This window comes from Heptranchias perlo, chromosome 31 (genome assembly GCF_035084215.1).
Source record: "Heptranchias perlo isolate sHepPer1 chromosome 31, sHepPer1.hap1, whole genome shotgun sequence".
Lineage (NCBI taxonomy): Eukaryota > Metazoa > Chordata > Chondrichthyes > Hexanchiformes > Hexanchidae > Heptranchias > Heptranchias perlo.
Genome location: NC_090355.1, coordinates 18,248,410 through 18,265,814, shown reverse-complemented (window position 1 = coordinate 18,265,814; position 17,405 = coordinate 18,248,410). Strand labels below are relative to the sequence as shown.

Genomic DNA, 17,405 nt, shown 5'->3' with positions numbered 1-17,405 from the left:
GCTTTGGAAAAGGTTCAGAGGAGGGCCAAAATAATGATTTCCAGCTTAAAACAACCATAGTTACTCAGATAGGCTTAAAAGGCTGGGTCTATTTATTTTAGAGATGCGTAGACTTCGGGTGAGGTATATAAAATAGTTAAAGGGCTAGATTGTGTTCCTACTGATATACGCATGATCTTTGGTCCCCCGATCTAAGTTACGCAAAAAGTAGGACTAGGTTATTTGTTAGGCGATTCTTCTTATGCCGGAGGATAGTAGACCTATGGAACAAGTTGCTGGCTTGTGGTGAGTGCTGACTCTCTGTATACCTTCAAGAGAGCTGGGCCTCTTCCTGGGTGGTGCAGAGATCATTTCTTATAAAAAGGTAGATGAAATACTAGGCAAAGAAGCATGGTTAATGTGGTCTCCCGGACTAGTTTTGATCGCCTAAGAGGTCGGAGAGGAATTTTCCAGATTTTTCCCCGTCCCTAATTGGCCATGGGTTTTTAATCTGTTTTTGCAACTATCCCAGGAGCTTACATGGCTGCAGGTGGGTAGGGGGTATCTAATCATAATGCTTCACACATCACGACTGTGGGGAAGGCTTCATGGATCAGACGGTCTATACCTGCCATCATTTTTGTATGTTCATATGTTAAAACTGTACTTTAGTTGCTGTCAAAAATATAATTTAGCATCCAGCCTCTCAATGAAGTGCTATGTGCTCTCATTTACCATAAAAGATAGTAAGGTAATTATTTTGATTGTATTTATATCAGAAACCTGTCAGAATCTGAGACAATAAAACATGAGTCTGACAAAAACTGGCTAAATTGATATGTTCCAAATGTTACTCAATGAGATTCAAGTCATTCTGCCACTTGCATGTAATAATAAGCAGATTTTGTTCAGTCAGTAAAATACACCCAAGCTCTTAGTACATTATTTAAAAGCAGGCTTCAGAGTGACAGCAGTCACAATTAACAAGGTCCCAGCTGCCCAAAAAGGAGTGGTCATGCAGGCTACTGTTGGCTAAGTTTGCCTTCTACTTCCTGACAACTGATGTGAACGTGAGTCACAACAGCAGCCTTCCCAATTCTCCGCTCTTTCCTCTTCCTCTTGCTTTCCGCCTGGCACTACAACAACTATTCAAATTTTTTTGCCATTAGAGTCAAGGCTTCTTTCAAAACAATAATATCCCAAACACCGAAAGCAATAAAACAGCAGTCAACCACATACGGTAAATCAATCACCACCAGTGATTGTACCCCGAGGAACAATGCTAGTTTGTTCTGACATAGCCCGGCTACCACTTCGTACAGTATGAAAGCAGAGATTTAGTCTAATAATAGCTTAAATCTACTTCTACATACTTAGGGCAGAGAAGAGTTTCAGTACAGTATCACTGACCTTTTCTTAAGCTAATAAGCATTTCTAAATACAGCATTAGCCTTTTCAGAACTGCAGCAATATTCCTACACCAAATAAATGACAAGTTTCCCAGTTTATTTAGAAAATTTTGCAATTATGAAGTATTTAGTACAGTAATTCAATTCTGCTAACCACCCATAATATAGATTTATTAAGAGGGTAGATAGAGATATAAAATGACTAAAGTAATCCATTATCCACGTGGTTAATTTTAACCACAAATGAGAATTTGAACTACAAAGATACTAGTATCACCCTTAGATACATGTCCCCATGTGATCTTTCTCAGCTTTGTAAGGAAATGGAACAAACACTAGACTCTGGCTTAGGTGATAAACTGCCAAACAGATTTGTTAAACAGTAAAAAGATAAGTGAACAGTAAAGCATTGTAGATCTACCATCAGTCCTCAGAAAATAAAGTAAACTTCAATATGAACAAGACCGGATATATTGTCGCTGAATATTAATCTTATGTGCTGACTGTCCATGGAGTTTCTCTGGTCTCTCTCTCTCGTGGTTTCAGATAGACCACTAAATTAGACCAAGATAGAAATGCTTTAAATAACCGGGACACTAGAAATTTAAATATGTATATATATCAAATGCAAATAGAGCTGCTGAACACAAATTCAAACAAAACCCACAAGATGCTTGCATTTGAGTTGAATGGCCCAGTCCCTCCCTCAGCGACCTGAACAGATAAAACAAATATTCTGGTACTATTGTGTATTAAAACAAGTTGGGCCATTATTTTTAAACCCCATTTGTACCGTGACAGAAAGAACAAAACCAATGACATGATACAGGCAAAAATGTTTTTTTTTGTCAATGTAGTGCTGAATTCACAATAGGACTTTTGGTGACAACTCTACCAATACCGCAGTTTGCTGCTGGAATTGCAGTGAAAAGTGGGTATGATTGGAGAAGGTTTATTTTGTCTTGATGAAACCACTTACTTTAGCTTCTGAATTCTTATTCTTTGCATCCATACAAGTACATGAATACATTTCTCTAGCCCTCTTTTGTAAAACCAAATAGCAGTAGTGTTGTTTGAATGATACCTACCAATAGCTGCATGTCTGGATACTTAGAAACATTCTTCTGAATGCATTGGAGCTGAACAAAAATCATTCTAGATAACACTTTTACACTTAACACCGATATCTTGGGCTTTTTAAAAAAAATTAACAAACATAAAAATAACCAATTTAACCAATGAAATGATGTCAAATAGCTAATGTGAAATTTAACAATCTTATATCAAAATATTGTATTCCTAAAATATATTCCGAAACGTAGTAAACAGTGAGGGGCACAGTGGCAGACTTCAGGAGGACAGACACAGACTGGTGAAATGGGCAGACACATGGCAGATGAAATTTAATGTGAAGTGATTCATTTTGGTAGGAAGAATGAGGAGGCAATATAAACTAAATGGTACAATTTTAAAGGGAGTGCAGGAACAGAGAGACCTGGGGGTGTACGTACATAAGCCTTTGAAGGTGGCAGGACAAGATGAGAAGGCTGTTAAAAAGGCATACAGGATCCTTGGCTTTATCAATAGAAGCATAGATTACAAAAGCAAGGAAGTTATGCAAAGCCTTTAAAAAACACTTGTTAGGCCCTAGCTGGAGTATTGTGGCCAATTCTGGGCACCACACTTTAGGAAGGATGTTAAGGCTTTAGAGAGGGTGCAGAAGAGATTTACTAGAATGGTACCATGGATGAAGGACTTCACTTACGGGGAGAGACTACAGAAACTGGGATCGTTCTCCTTAGAGCAGAGAAAGTCATGGGGCGATTTGATAGACATGTTAAAATCATGAAGGGTTTTGATTGAATAAATAAGGAGAAACTGTTTCCAGTGGCAGAAGGGTCCGTAACCAAAGGATACAGATTTAAGGTAATTGGCAAAAGAACCAGCGGCGACATGAGATAAAACCTTTATACACAGCACGTTGTAATGATTTGGAATGCACTGCCTGAAAGGGTGGTGGAAGCTGTTTCAATAATAATTTTCAAAAGGGAATTGGATAAACACTTGAAAAATTTACAGGGCTATGAGAAAAGAGCAGGGGAGTGGGACTACTTGGATAGCTCTTTCAAAGAGCCGGTACAGGTATGATGGGCCGAATGGTGGCCTCCTGTGCTGTATCATTCTATGATTCCTAATAACAGGCTTCATAATTAGATGCAGCTTCTTTTTTTAAAAAAAATGGAACCTCACTGTTTTATGTCAAGGCTGTATAGCAGAAACCCTTGAGTTTGTTGAAATATTTGATTGTTACCAGTCATGGTACAATACTATACAGACGTTCGATTTAAGTCATTTTGATCCTGCTCCACAGAAGTAGGTGTAATACAGAGCTGAAAACATGCATTTGGTATTTATTTAGCAGCTGCATCTAATTACGAAGGCTTCAACTTATCCAATGTAAGATGATCAGTTGGGTAAGTCAACTGAGCAGTTTCCACTAAAAAGTAGAACAGTGGGGAAAAGAATGTAAAATGGAAGGAATGACAAAGACAGAATCTGTATCAAATGATGAGTGATTTTGTGCTGTGAACTTGCATATTCCATTTTAATTTGAGATTAATAATTTTAAGTCAATATTTGATTGTTACCCATCATGTTAATATACTGTACAGACATTAGATTTAAGTCATTTTGATCCTGCTCCACAGAAGACAGGGGCAATACAGAACTGAAAAGATGTATTTGGTATTTATCTAGCAACCAACAATTATGTGGGCATTAAAAAAAGAATAATAAGTTTTTTTATTTAGCATAATGCTTATAGACCAGTGACAAAATTATGAAACTGAACTTTCTATTTGGAAAACAAACCAACATTTACTGTACTTACTCAGTTAACCTGGAATCGAGATTGCCAATCCAGAGTCGATGTCCCTCTTGTGAGGAGCTTTCAGACAGAATAGAAGCATTCTCCAATGGAAGAGATTCATTTTCAGTCCCCATACGTCACTACCAAAAAAAAAACTTGCATTTATATAGCACTCATCACAACCTCCCAAAGTGCTTTACAGCCAATTAAGTACTTTCGAAGTGCAGTCACTGTAGTAATGTAGGAAACGTGGCAGCCAATTTGTGCACAGCAAGGTCCCACAAACAGTAATGAGATAAATGGCCAGATCATCTATTTTTAGTGATGTTGATTGAGGGATAAATATTGGCCACGATACTGGGGAGAACTCCCTGCTCTTCCTTGAATAGTGCCATAGGTTCTTTTACCTCCATCGGAGCCTCGGCTTAATGTCTCATTCGAAAGACGGCACCTCCAACAATGCAATGTTCCCTCGGTACTGCACTGAAGTGTCAGCCTAGATAAAGTGCTCAAGTCTCTGGAGTGGAACTTGAACCCAACAACCTTCTGAATCCGAGTTCTACCACTGAGCTGAGGCTGACACCTCAAGAAGAATGAACGGCCACAATATTAATTCAGCCACTGTAAGAGCTCCCTTTTCATTCGTCTTCAAGTAATGAGAGGTGTAAGTCAGTACAAACTATATTCTTGATTGTGCACATTATTTTAGTAAAACCAGACTTACTCTTAATACTACATTTATTAAAATAGGCAGTGGCTGAATTAAACAGACATTTTCCAGCTGCTTCAAGGAACTGTACTGTTTTGACTACAAAATACAATGTAGCATGTTATACCATTTACCAGGAGAAATGGCCAATACACACATCCCCTCCGCCCACACCCTTTTCCACTGTGTAGATACAAACAAAACTCCAGCTCCCCTCTCCAGTGGTTCAGTTGGTAATTTTATGTCCAATGTGGAACTCAGCCATACAGATCAGAAAAGCCATTGGTCCAATTCCATCTGTGTCGAATTAGCTGATTTTAACCAGACCACAGGCAGAATGGCTGCTTATGATCCCTAGCCAGTGGTCTCAACTGGACAAAGGACAGGATCTTGCTCACCTATAATTCTCTGACCGAGGCTCACACATGAACAGCACTGATTTAGGAGAGATATCAGAGGGTGGCCAGTGCTAGTGGAACCAGTACTTCACAAGACTTACTACATTCAGAAAATGGGAGGAGACAATTGAATAATGGGGTGGGGAAGGAAGGAGGAAAGACCCCTTTAAAAAAATTTAGTACAGATACGTGAACTGTTTTGTGCAGTAAAAAATAATTATGATTATATATAATGAATTGTGTCAGAATATCCAAGGGCGAAATTCAAAGACCCAGGAGGGGTAGCAGACTTAGCACTTTACATGTTTAAATCACTGCAAAGCAGCAGAATAGACGGAATGCTGAATTATGTAGCAGAGTCAGTGAAGTCCAAGTTGGAGGATGTAGCACTGAAAATGTATGAAGCTAAAATCAGACTGCATCTTGTGTACTAATTCTGGTCACCAAGACACGAGAGACATTCAAGCCCTAGAGACAATGGAGAGAGCAGCCATGAGGCTGATCCGCAGCACAGAACAGAGTTATGAGGAAAGACCAAAGAAACTTGGGGTTTTCAGCCTTGAAATAGAGGCAATTAAGAGAAGATACAGAAAAAAATAAATCTGGATTATGATTTCAAGTCAAATTGTCACAACAGGATAGGAGAGCTCACATTCAAAATACCAAAAAAGGCAAATTTAGGACTGATGACTGGAATTTTTACTTCATACTAAAGTCAATTCAGAAGTAATTGCAAAAGTTTATATCATTCAGGTCTCAATTTTCATGGCCTCCAACATGCATTAGAGTATAATAGTGCTTGAGTACAGCAAACCACCTTGTACAAGTTATGAAATTGACTCTACAATGACGTACATTTCTATAATGATCATCTCAGTACCCTTTACAGGGTGGTGGACAAGGAGCAAGGGAGAGTGGGAAAAGAATTCTGTGAATCCATCATGTGGGTATATGGAATTTATTTTTCATGGGGTGGGGGCGAGGAGGTAATGTTCATTATCGTCTCAAGGCAATAATGTGAAAAGTACAGCTGAAGTGAAGAATCTTTAGGAAGCTTGCAAAGACAGGGAGGGAAAGGACCAGGGTAGAGGTGGTGAAGGAGTTCCAGAGAACAGGGACAGTAGCTGAAGAACAGCAGTAAGTGCTGCAGCAAAGGGAGTACAAAACAAGAAGCTGACCTGTGTTGGATGCAAGACTGGAGATCAGGGGTAGGATGAGGTCAGCACTCAAGGGGATCTTAAGTCCACTCCACCACATTGGGGGAAGTTGAAAATTTCCTCCCCATTTTTAAACACTTATTTATAGGATTTTGGTAGCTGGGCAGCTAGTGAATATTTAAATTTAATTTCTATATGCTGGAAACAACCTGTCTTTCATACACTTGTAATACATATTTAATTGTCTCATGCAACAAAGCACTTCAAAAAGCAGGAGTCATATCTATCTAGGTGGACTGCTAACAACTGATCAACATAGTGAATAGCTGCAACTATGTTTTTGATCTGTCAATTAATAAATTCAGGGGTAGCAAATTAACAGGCAGTCTTTCACATACTTTCTGTCCAAAAATATATAATTATTTATTAACTTGATTACTGGGCTGCAAGAGTGGGACAAAGCCAATTGTCTACCCCATGGGGGATCCCACAAGAAAGGGTTTCACAACTGGGTTTTGCCCTAAAAAGGGCTGTATAAGCATGAGACAATTTCTGAGAGACCATCCTGATACCTTTGAATTCAACAATGATTTATAGTTATATTTAGTGGTGAAAGGTACCTTTGATATTCCTTTGTCTCAGTTCAAACTGACAACAACTTGCATTTATATAGTACCTTTAATATAGTAAAACATTCCAAAGTGCTTCAAAGTGTTAATCAGACAAAAATTGACACCGACCCAAAGGAGGAGACATTAGTACAGGTGACCAAAAGCTTGGTCAAAGTGGTAAGTTTTAAGGAGGGTCTTAAAGGAGGAAAGCGGTGGAGAGGTTTAAGGAGGTAATTCCAGAGCTTAAGGCATAGACGGCTCAAGGCACAACCATCAGTGGTAGGGTGAAGGAAGTGGGGAATGGACAAGAGGCCAGAGTTGGAGGAACGCAGAGTTCTCGGAGGGTTGTAGGGCTGGAGGAGGTTAGAGATCGGGAGGGGCGAGGCCATGGACAGATTTGAACAGGAGAAAGAGAACGGGAGCCAATGTAGGTCAGCAAGCACAAGGATGAGAGGTGAACGGGACTTGTCACTAGTTAGGAAACGGGCAGCATAGTTTTGGATGAGCACAAGTGTTAGGATGGCAGAGGATTGGAGGTGGTCCAGGAGAGTATTGGAATTGTCAAGTCTGGAGGTAACAAAGGCATGGATGAAAGTTTCAGCAGCAGATGGGCTGAGGCAGGGACAAAGAAGGTAATTATTACAGAGATGGAAGCAGGCAGTCTTGGTGACTGAGAGAATATGGGGTTGGAAGCTCAGCTCAGGGTCAAATAGGACCCCGAGGTTGCGTACAGTATGGTTCAGTCTGAGACAGTGGCCAGGGAGGGGATGGAATCAGTGGCTAGGGAACAGAGTTTGTGGGGGGGGCCAAAGACAATGGCAGCAGTCTTAGCAATGTTTAATTGGAGGAAATTTCAGCTCACCCAGGACTGGATATCAGACAAGCAGTCTGACAACAGAGGCAGTGGAGGGGTGGCAGTGAGGTAGGGCTGGGTGCCGTCAGCATACATGTGGAATCTGACAATGTGTTTTTGGATGATGTCGCTGAGGGGCAGCATGTAGATGAGAATTAGGAGTGGGCCAAGAATGGATCCTTGGGGGACTCGAGGTAACCGTGCAGGAATGGGAAAATAAATCTTTGCAGGAGATTCTCTGGCTACGAATGGATAAGTAAGAGTGGAACCAGGCGAAGGCAGTACTGCCCAGCTGGGCAACGGAGGGGAGGCATTGAAGGAGGATGGTGTGGTCGACCGTGTCAAAGGCTGCAGACAGTTTGAGAAGGATGAGGTGGGATAGTTTGCCACAGTCAACAGAATGTAATTTGTGACAGATTAAGTGAAGATAACAAAATTAAGGTAGTTACAATGCATCACTGCTGCACAAAATAATATTTGCATCATTTTTACATCAGACACCAAAGGCTGACCAAGGGTTCCCAACTGCAACGTTAACCTGTCTTTTCAGCTACCGAAGGACCTGCCGTTCGGTGCACTGTTTTTCTTTACAACCTCTTGAGGAATCTGCACAAGAACCGCAATGGCACAAGTTTCAAGCGCTGTCATGTAAACGGGAGGGGCTTGAAATGGAGTTCGTCTGAGTCCTTACCCCGGGGACTGTCCACGCAGTGATCGGGGGCTAATACCCGGGGGGGGGGGGGGGGGGGGGGTGGAAATGAGTGGCCGTGGGCCCTCGGTCGCTGTGGGAACAACTCACAAGGGCGAAATAAAAGCCTCCGCCTCAAGTTGCCAACCGCGGCCAAGTTCATTCCTCCACCCCCTCGGGCGCCCTGTATTACGAGAGCCCCGGTATCAATTTCGGGTCAGTGGCAAAAATGCGCTTCGATTTCGGCCGATCACCTCTCAAGCGAGGGCGGCGCCATTTGCTTTATTTAAACTCCCACCGCCGGTTCGATCCCCATAAACCTTAGGCTGCCGAACTCTATCAGAGTTCCTTCCCCGCGGCCCTCACGCCGTCCATCTCTATTACCTATCGACTCGGGTGAAGCTTTCATTCCCCCTCCGCTCCTTATCGCCTCATCCTCCTCCTGTTTACTACATCCGGCCAAGACAACTGTTCACCTTTGAACCCGTTTCTCCTGTCAGTGCCGCGAGATCGAGTTTTTAAAATGAACGGCGAGGGCGGGCTGGACTACATTACCCGTGAGGCCTCACGCGGCTACCGCGCGCAGCCTTTTCGCGCGCACGCAAACCGCCATTCTGGGTAACGTAGTTCTGAGGCGGCGCAGGACGGGAAGCAAGCTCGGGCCCTGTGGCCCCACGGATGCAGCACGAAGGTGAACGGCAGGAGGAGCGGGGAGCCTTTAACCCCACTGGGTAGGTAGTTGGCTTTAAGAGTCGAATCACTCCCAAGACGACAACAATAACAGTGGGATATCGGCCACTTTAATAAGATGTCTGCGGGTAAAGCTGAAAACACCCCCCTCCTCGCTTAAATGTCTCCACCCCTCTCACACCTAAAAGAGTTTCAAACCACATGTCCTTCCATTGGCATTTCTGGTCCACTTTAGTGGGTCATGTTTCTTACAGATGTCAGAGATCAGCCCCGTGTGATCATAAATTATTATGCTTTGTACTAATCATATAATTTAAATCATAAATATAATGGGAATACGGTGGGAACGCAGTTCAAGGTATGAGTGCTCTCCAGCAACTAAATACGTTTCCTCCCCTCAAAGGTATTCGCTTCTCGTAATAAAGCAGGGGAGTTTGCTTTATTTTCTGTGTGGCATAGTGGTGCAGTATTTAGTTTCGTTTGATCAGAAGGTATCAAATACCAGTTCACTTTGATGATGAAGTTGATGCAAAATGTTCGATTTGTGTTGATGGAGGACTGTGCAAAATAAATTTGCAGCGATGAGTGATTAGCTTTATGGCAGATTTTCACTTTCTGTATTTTTCCCACAGCTAAATAAATGAATGTTTGGCGTATTACCTAGTTGGATTTTATTGTTGCTGTATAAGGTGTTGAGCAGACAGATCCCATTTTAAGTAATGTACGCACTTCTGGTCATCTAGTTATAGGAGACACATCATTGCCCTTGAGATTCTGTACAGGTGAGCAGCAAAGATGATTCTGAGTATTAAGGATCTAAGCTTTGAGGGAAGGTTAAGGAAGTTGAGCTTATTTTCTTTTGGAAAAAAGATTTTTACCGTTGTGAAATGGATTAACAAGGCTGATCAAGTCAATTTTTCACTGAGTTCCATTACCAGGGACACAAGTTTAAAAGTTAGGAGCAAGAAAGGAAATCAAGCAGAATTTTTTTTTTGATCGGTATGTTTCTGGAGACAAAAGGAATTGAGGAATATGGAGTGAAGATGGGTAGGTGGAGATGAGAGTATTCAAAAAGGGCTAGATTTATTAAGCCTGACTGTTCCTAAAAACTCTTGTTTAACATGCTGTCTAAGTAAGAGTGCATTTCTGAGTATTAGCTGACACGCCTTTTCAAGAGTTGAGATTGTAATATCTGTTTGTCTACTTTACAAGAGTGACTTCATTGACTGAAGTGCAATGGGACGTCCAGAGGATGTGAAAAATGCTTTATAAATGCAAGTTCTTTCTTTCAAGGACACCCATTGATATGTAATTTCCAGATTGCAGACTCAGCAGTTGATATAGCAGTTGGATTGGGTGATACGGTTGGTTAGAACACTGGCCCTTGACCTCTTGGACCAAAGTCCAGACAGTCTCAATCTAGTTTTTTGTAGTCATAGGTACACAGTATAAAATATCCTTCAAATTGGTGCTAAACAGCTAATCTCATCCAAAAGCCACTGGAATGACTTGTGTGGACAATGGAAAAATTCATATATAATAGCAATATTGGGTGCTCTTCTGAAGCTGGGGTTAGAAAATGGTGTTGAGGCAGTTTTTTTTTGCCCAGTTGCATTTCCATTGTTTTTTGATTAAAGGATGCATTACGATGCATTGTAAATGCATGTGGCCATTTAATTCCTGTTCTGGTGAAGATGAAAAACATTCTTGAAATAACATAAGATGCACTAAATAATTTTTTGGGTTTGGAGCTGTGAGTTGCAAAAGAAAATAAATAAAAACTGCTGATAGGTGCTTTCTACCACCCAGGAAACCACACCAGCAGTTGGTGCAAGTCTGCCATTTTAGTGCTGTTTTTAGAGAATCGTGTGTAATGTACATTCAGTGTTGAAAGTGCCTTGTCTGTTTGGAAAAGCATTATTGATGGATCTATAAATAAGATGCAAGTACGGTTTTACTTTTAAGTCTCATAACTTCAATTGTGAACAGTAACTCATTAATGAGTATAGTTTTTCTGAAATAATCTGGTGTTATGCAAATGTACTGTGTCAGAATGCTAGGCCATGTGTTCAAGTCTGATTCATAACAGAAAGAAAGGGTTCATTTGTGAGCCAATAAGCCTGTGCACATCCCAACACCCAAATCAAGAGTATTTTGGCAGAGCATTGCCAGTTAGTCAGCTGTTTAGCCCCTCGTTCACAGAATGGTGAAATTAAAAATGAAAGAAGATAGAGAGAATTTTTTAAAAAAGTGAAATAAAGTATCAATTGCAGATTGGAGTTTTACAGCTTTTGTTAAAAACAACAAATTATGCTTGCAAAAAGAAACATACGTCCTTTGTTAAATAAGAATGAAATAATATTTATTTCTAGAATTTAAGGAGCGCAGCCTTGTTCTGTTAATGCAAAATACAGGTTTAGGTGTAGAAAAGGATCTGGTTATAAAGATGCATTTTGTTTGATGTTGTCCATTAATGACTTCAATCATGGAGCTAATGCACTTTACCTGCATAATGCATTGTTAATGTTTTCCAGAGTGATGCAAGCTGAATTTGGTTTCTATTAAATAGGACTTCAAAAAGATAAAAGAAAAGCAAATCCACTTTGTTTCCAATTGTGTGTGGCTGGCAGTGTTTGTACTAAGTAAGCCTTCAAAAGATATTTGTGCAAATGTGTCTTATTGTATCCAAATTCTGTAGCATAAGTGAAGGAGGTTTAGGTTTAGGAGCTGCAGGCTGAAAATCTTAATTCAATGTAAGTGTAATGCTACATGCTGATTGATTGGGGTTCACGTGCTTTAGGTTTTTTGGAAGCAATTTTAAATTGTTTTTCTCTTCTCCCTCGCTCTGGCGCTGGAACTGGTTGCTTTCCAATACTTTGCCCAAGCGTGATTGTTCAATCTAACAGGCTAGCCAACTGTGCAGGACATCATTATTGAGCCCAATCGTGTACTTACCCAGTATGCACATACACGCAGTTCCAGTCAGGTTGCTGTATAGCATTCAGTAGTGGCAACTGTGACTGATTTTTCCCTTTCCCAGCCCAGAGGTACTGTGGACACTTGTCGCACCCTTACTATCTTTCTGGCTGAAATCTGCAAAATCAGTGCAGTTCTGGAATTGAACCTGGGGTGTTCCCATCTATATAACCCAGAAACAAAGATTTCACCTTTAAACCATCAGGATATTGAGATGGAGGTGAAATAGATTGCAAATAGCAATTGATATTAGAATTTATTATTGGGTGCCTATTGAGAAGTTTTCTTTACAAACTTTTGCTTTGAAATTGTGGTTTTTATAGCACATGAATATTTAACATATCCATATGAGATTCCCTTGTCTGCTAAGACATTTATTTGTGGTTTCAATGTAAAGGCCCATTCCTCTCATTCAGTAGTACTTGCCATAACACATTAATGCTGAAAAGGTTATGGAATCAAATAAATTAAAGATTTGTGCCTCTGGCACTTATACCAAAGCTTCAACCAATGCAGATTACCATGAATTATCAAGGATGGTACTAAGTCTATTATCAACAGAATTATTTAGTTGCACTGCAGAGAGAAAAATATAGCTTCATGTGGTAAAAACTGTAATTATAAACTTCATACAGGAAATATTGTCTGTCAGTCTGAAAATTTAGTTTTACAAAGTGGAGTATTATTATATTACAGAACAAGAGTTCATGTAGCTTTTTAAAATGGTGATTATCCTCTATTTCTGCCCCTCAAATTTCACTCCACCTCTGCATGGTCTATTGGGTGTGGTTGTCCATCTTGTGAACATCTTCACTGGTGCTGTCATTCCTCCTTCCTGGCAAAGAGCATATTTGAGTAATACAGGAAGGGATCCCTTCTGTAGAGTCAGTCGGACCAATCCCGTGTACAATCGTTGGCGTCAGACCAGACTGGGATTTGAGTTTAATCTCCTTGTTGAGAGACCAGCATTCTTAATAGCATATGTATTTGCCAACTCATTTTATTCTAAAAATGTTCTGAAAAATAAAATGTTAGCCAGAATTGGACATAATGAAGATTCTTAAGTTAGATGGATTATTTGATAAAATGTAATTTACATTTAGAAAATGATGTCTTAATTAGAATTGCAATGAAAATATGTTTGGTAGGATGCAGACTAAAATGGGAGCCTCTAGCTCATATGTATATATTTGAACATTTGTGGCTTTTTATAATATTCATTGGACCACTGCATATTGGAGATAAGTTCAGCTTGCCATTCCCTTATTTTAAGCATAAGGTACTGTGGTGTCAATTAAAGCCATTTGTTTCATAGAGTTGGTACTGTAGCATTGATTTATGCCTATTAGCAGTACTTCCTTTATGGGCAGCTCTAAACTTTTAGATGGCACGAGTCCCGATTATCTGAGTTCGTCAAAATCAGGGTTGCACTTGCTCATGGTGCAGTCATTCCCATCCAAATAATAGGGAGGGCTGCCCTCAAGATGCAAGCCCCTCTCCTTTATTTGAATAGACTCCTTCCTCATGGGAAAAGTATGGAAGAAGGCAGGCCAGCAAGATGGTTGGCTAAAACCCGCATAATTAGGCAAGACAGCAGCTCTTAAAGGCCTGCTGCTCACGTGTAAAGGGGAGTAATAATTATTTTAGATATTCATACTAGTGTTTGAATCCCTTCCAGGCCTCATCCTTCTTTATCTCTGTAACTTTCTCCAGCGCTACAACTCTATAACTCTGCCCTTCTCTCATTGGCGGCTATCTTCAGCCGACTGGGCTCTACGGTCTTGAATTCCCTCCCTAAACTTCTCTGTCTCCTTCCATTGAGACCCTCTTTAAACCTCACCACTGGCCAAACATCTAGTCACTCTTCCTAATATGTCCTTCTTTGGCGTGGTGTCAATTTATGTCTGATTATGCTTCTGTGAAGCACTGTGAGATGTTTTTCTACATTAAAGACACTATTTAAATTTAAATTGTTATTATAGTAGGAGACAACAGAATTGTGATTAGCATGTTTGCAAGCCGCATGCATGGGGATCATGAGCGAGTGACTGTAGTCTGCCAGGTCTGCCACAGCTGGGAGCAAATGAGGGAAAATTCAATGGCATCGGGAGAATTGCTAAGGTATCTTTGTATATATGCATACTCTCCCTTCACACAAAACACGGACTTAATTAAATGTTTATCTGCTGTATTCTCTGGGAAGTAAGCTGCAAAGCATGCACACAGCATTGGCTGGGGGATACGTTGCTTCTTTGCTCTTCCTTTAGGCTCTCCTCAAGCTGAGGAGGTCATAGGAAGTGCTGTCACTAACCCAGTAATTCACAGCGTGTTGTGCTAAGCACTCCACCTGATTCAAGCACCAGCACAGATATTAGCACCCAGGGAAATGTAGTAAGTGAGTTTGAGAAAGAGATGGCAGGTAAAATGCAAGACACAACTGAGGGGGAACAAGTGGAGGTGGAGGGAAAGGAAGAAAAAAGATCTGACCAGTCTGAGTCCACTATGTCAGCTGTATGGGATTAGTATACACTCGGCCTGCCTTCAGATGGGAGTTAATGTAGGAACAAAAGGCACTTGCAAAATCTTTTGACTTCACCCTGAGAAGTTGATGGTGTATTAGCATAATTTTGACATCACTGCAGTATATGTGAGGAATTTACTCAAGTGCAGAGTACCATAAAGTGAATGGCATCATCATGGCCATCTGCAGGGAAGCCTCAGAGAAGTGAGGGAATAAGCACAGAACACGCTCCCACGAATGCAGTTCCTGATGTCATCGAGACCCTGGACTCAGTAAGGGTTCTGTCGATCTTCCGCTTTAACTTTAGCAGAAACAGGCATTTATGGCCTTTGTCCAGGGTTTCCGCTGATCTTCCACTGAAGTTGTAGCAGAAGATTAGGTAAACCCATGTGAAAATTCTACCTCACCTCCCACCCCACCCGTTACAAAAGTCTCACTGCCAAATTGGATAGCTTGGGCGATTGTTTAGAAAGAGCAGTGACAGCAGACTTTACCAACTTCAGAGATGCAAACTGCTGTCCAGCAGATCAGGACAATCCAGCTAGGTATCCAGCACTGGAGACAGTGGCTTCCTCTGAAAGTGCCTGAAGATCCTCCCACTCCAGACAAGCTCTTCAAAGGACTGTGGAAGTGCCAGGGAGCAGGCATGTGCCGGCAGCCACTGCATTGTCGGACATGGCAACTGCAGCTGTAGGGACATTGCATAACACTGCACCTAGCAGTGACACTGCATCCCACAGGACAGTAGTACCAAACAGCAACCTACCACCATGGTTGCTCCTCCCACTCATGGAGCACTTTGACACAGCCTTAGGTTGAGGAGTAGGACAAGCACACCTTATAGGGTCACCATGTAGGATGTTTGCAATGTAAATATCAGAAAATGTTGGCCTTTTTATTTCTTAGTATGAACCATGTTAGTTGAGTAAGCCAGTAGAAAGGGAATGAGTGGTAGGAAGGGCCTGAAAGATTGATGGCCAGCTTGACTGAATGAAATGGGCAAGTGTGTGAGTGTTCATATGGTCAGTAACAAGAGATGTTCATTATGGGAAGTTGTTGTTCATAATAGAACTCCACTCTAAATTTATTGCCATAACATCATTTCTGTTGATGTCACCCAAGGGCATAGCCTCTACCTTGTCTTGCTGTATGCTCGCTCTCCTTCACATGGCAAAATTATGCAGCGTGCAGAAGACAGTGATGACATTGGAGGCTTTGAATGGACTGTACAGCTGTACCAGGCCTGAGGGGTCCAAAAAACAGAATTGTTACTTCATAATCCCTATGGTGAGCTCCAAAGTAACTCAGGTGATGGCATGGGCAGTGTATACACTCTGCTTGCTGCATATGTGGAGTCCTAATTGAGATCATCAGCCACGGCTACAAACTGTAGCCCTGGTCACCTGAAAGCCATCCAGTCATTCTCTGTTTCAACTTGGCTCAGTGGTAGCACTCTCAGCTCAAGTCAGAAGGTTGTGGTTTCAAGCTCCAGTATAGAAATGAGCACATAATCTAGGCTGACACTTCAGTGCAGTACTGAGGGAGTGCTGCATTGTTGGAGGTACTGTGTTTTGGATGAGACATTAAATCGAGGACACATCTGCCTGTTCATGTGGATGTAAAAGATTCCAATACACTATTCAAAGAAGAGCTGGGTGTCCCCCCAGTGTCAGGCCAATATTTATCCCTCAACCAACAACACCCAAAAAAACAGATTAACTAGTCATTTATCTTGTCTGTTGGTTTGTTGGACTTTGCTGTGCATAACTTGGCTGCCACATTTACCTACATAGGAGTGATTATACTTCCAAAGTAATTCATTGTCTGTGAAGTGCTTTGGAAAGTCTGGTGGACAGGAAAAGTGCTATTTAAATGCAAATCTTTATTTCCTAGGACTGTCAAATAACATACACACCATTGACTACTACATAATAAAAGCTCATGGGGTATTAGTGTGCAGGATAACTTCTGTGTGGTCTGGAATCACCTGATTATGGAGTGTTATCCCTTCCAGTTGTTGTATTTGTGTTGACTTGTGGAGCACTATTGACTAGATGGGTTCTGTCTATAATGTCTTGTGAAACCTACTGTGTCCTCTCCACTAGGCGTTTTCCATGGGATACTAGCTCAATTGCTAAATTTAAATCTGAGATAGATAGCTTTTTGGCAACCAAAGGTATTAAGGGATATGGGCCAAAGGCAGGTATATGGAGTTAGATCAGCCATGATCTTATCAAATGGCGGAGCAGGCACAAGGGGCTGAATGATCTACTCATGTTCCTGTGAAAGTGATGAATTGCTAATCCTGGTAAACCTGATGTCAGGTAGGTTGTTAGTTGGTCCTCTTTATGCAATTCATCCAGCACTGAAAGGGATTCCCATCCTCCCAACTTTGTTAGCTGTAACTTGTGCTGCAGCAGTAATTACCCAAACTCCAGAAATGTGCGTGTTAGCCGAATGTTGCCTTTCAGCAAAGAGGCAACAATGTAGAGGAAGGAAAAGTATGCAGGATGTACGAACACAAACAAAGAAATATTCACTGCCA

General features: G+C 41.2%; 2 protein-coding genes across 3 annotated transcripts in view; one reads left to right on the top strand and one right to left on the bottom strand.

The window, feature by feature from the left end:
- The window catches only part of rbm18 (RNA binding motif protein 18), a 37,402-nt gene extending 28,236 nt beyond the window's left edge, over positions 1–9,166 (bottom strand). The window contains exons 1-2 of one of the 2 annotated variants that reach the window (XM_067969669.1): positions 9,058–9,166; positions 4,279–4,397 (exon numbers count right to left, since the gene is read on the bottom strand). In XM_067969669.1, the coding sequence (XP_067825770.1) occupies positions 4,279–4,391 (113 nt within the window). In that variant the 5' untranslated portion in view covers positions 4,392–4,397; positions 9,058–9,166. Of the gene's footprint in view, positions 1–4,278; positions 4,398–9,057 lie in introns of those variants that run through there. The other variant, XM_067969670.1, reaches the window with a different exon arrangement.
- A 125-nt stretch (positions 9,167–9,291) lies between these two features.
- mrrf (mitochondrial ribosome recycling factor) overlaps positions 9,292–17,405 on the top strand; it is a 42,489-nt gene continuing 34,375 nt past the window's right edge. Inside the window, exon 1 of the mRNA XM_067969668.1 lies at positions 9,292–9,404. The gene's annotated coding sequence lies outside the window, so the exon portion shown is untranslated. The remainder of the gene's footprint in view (positions 9,405–17,405) is intronic.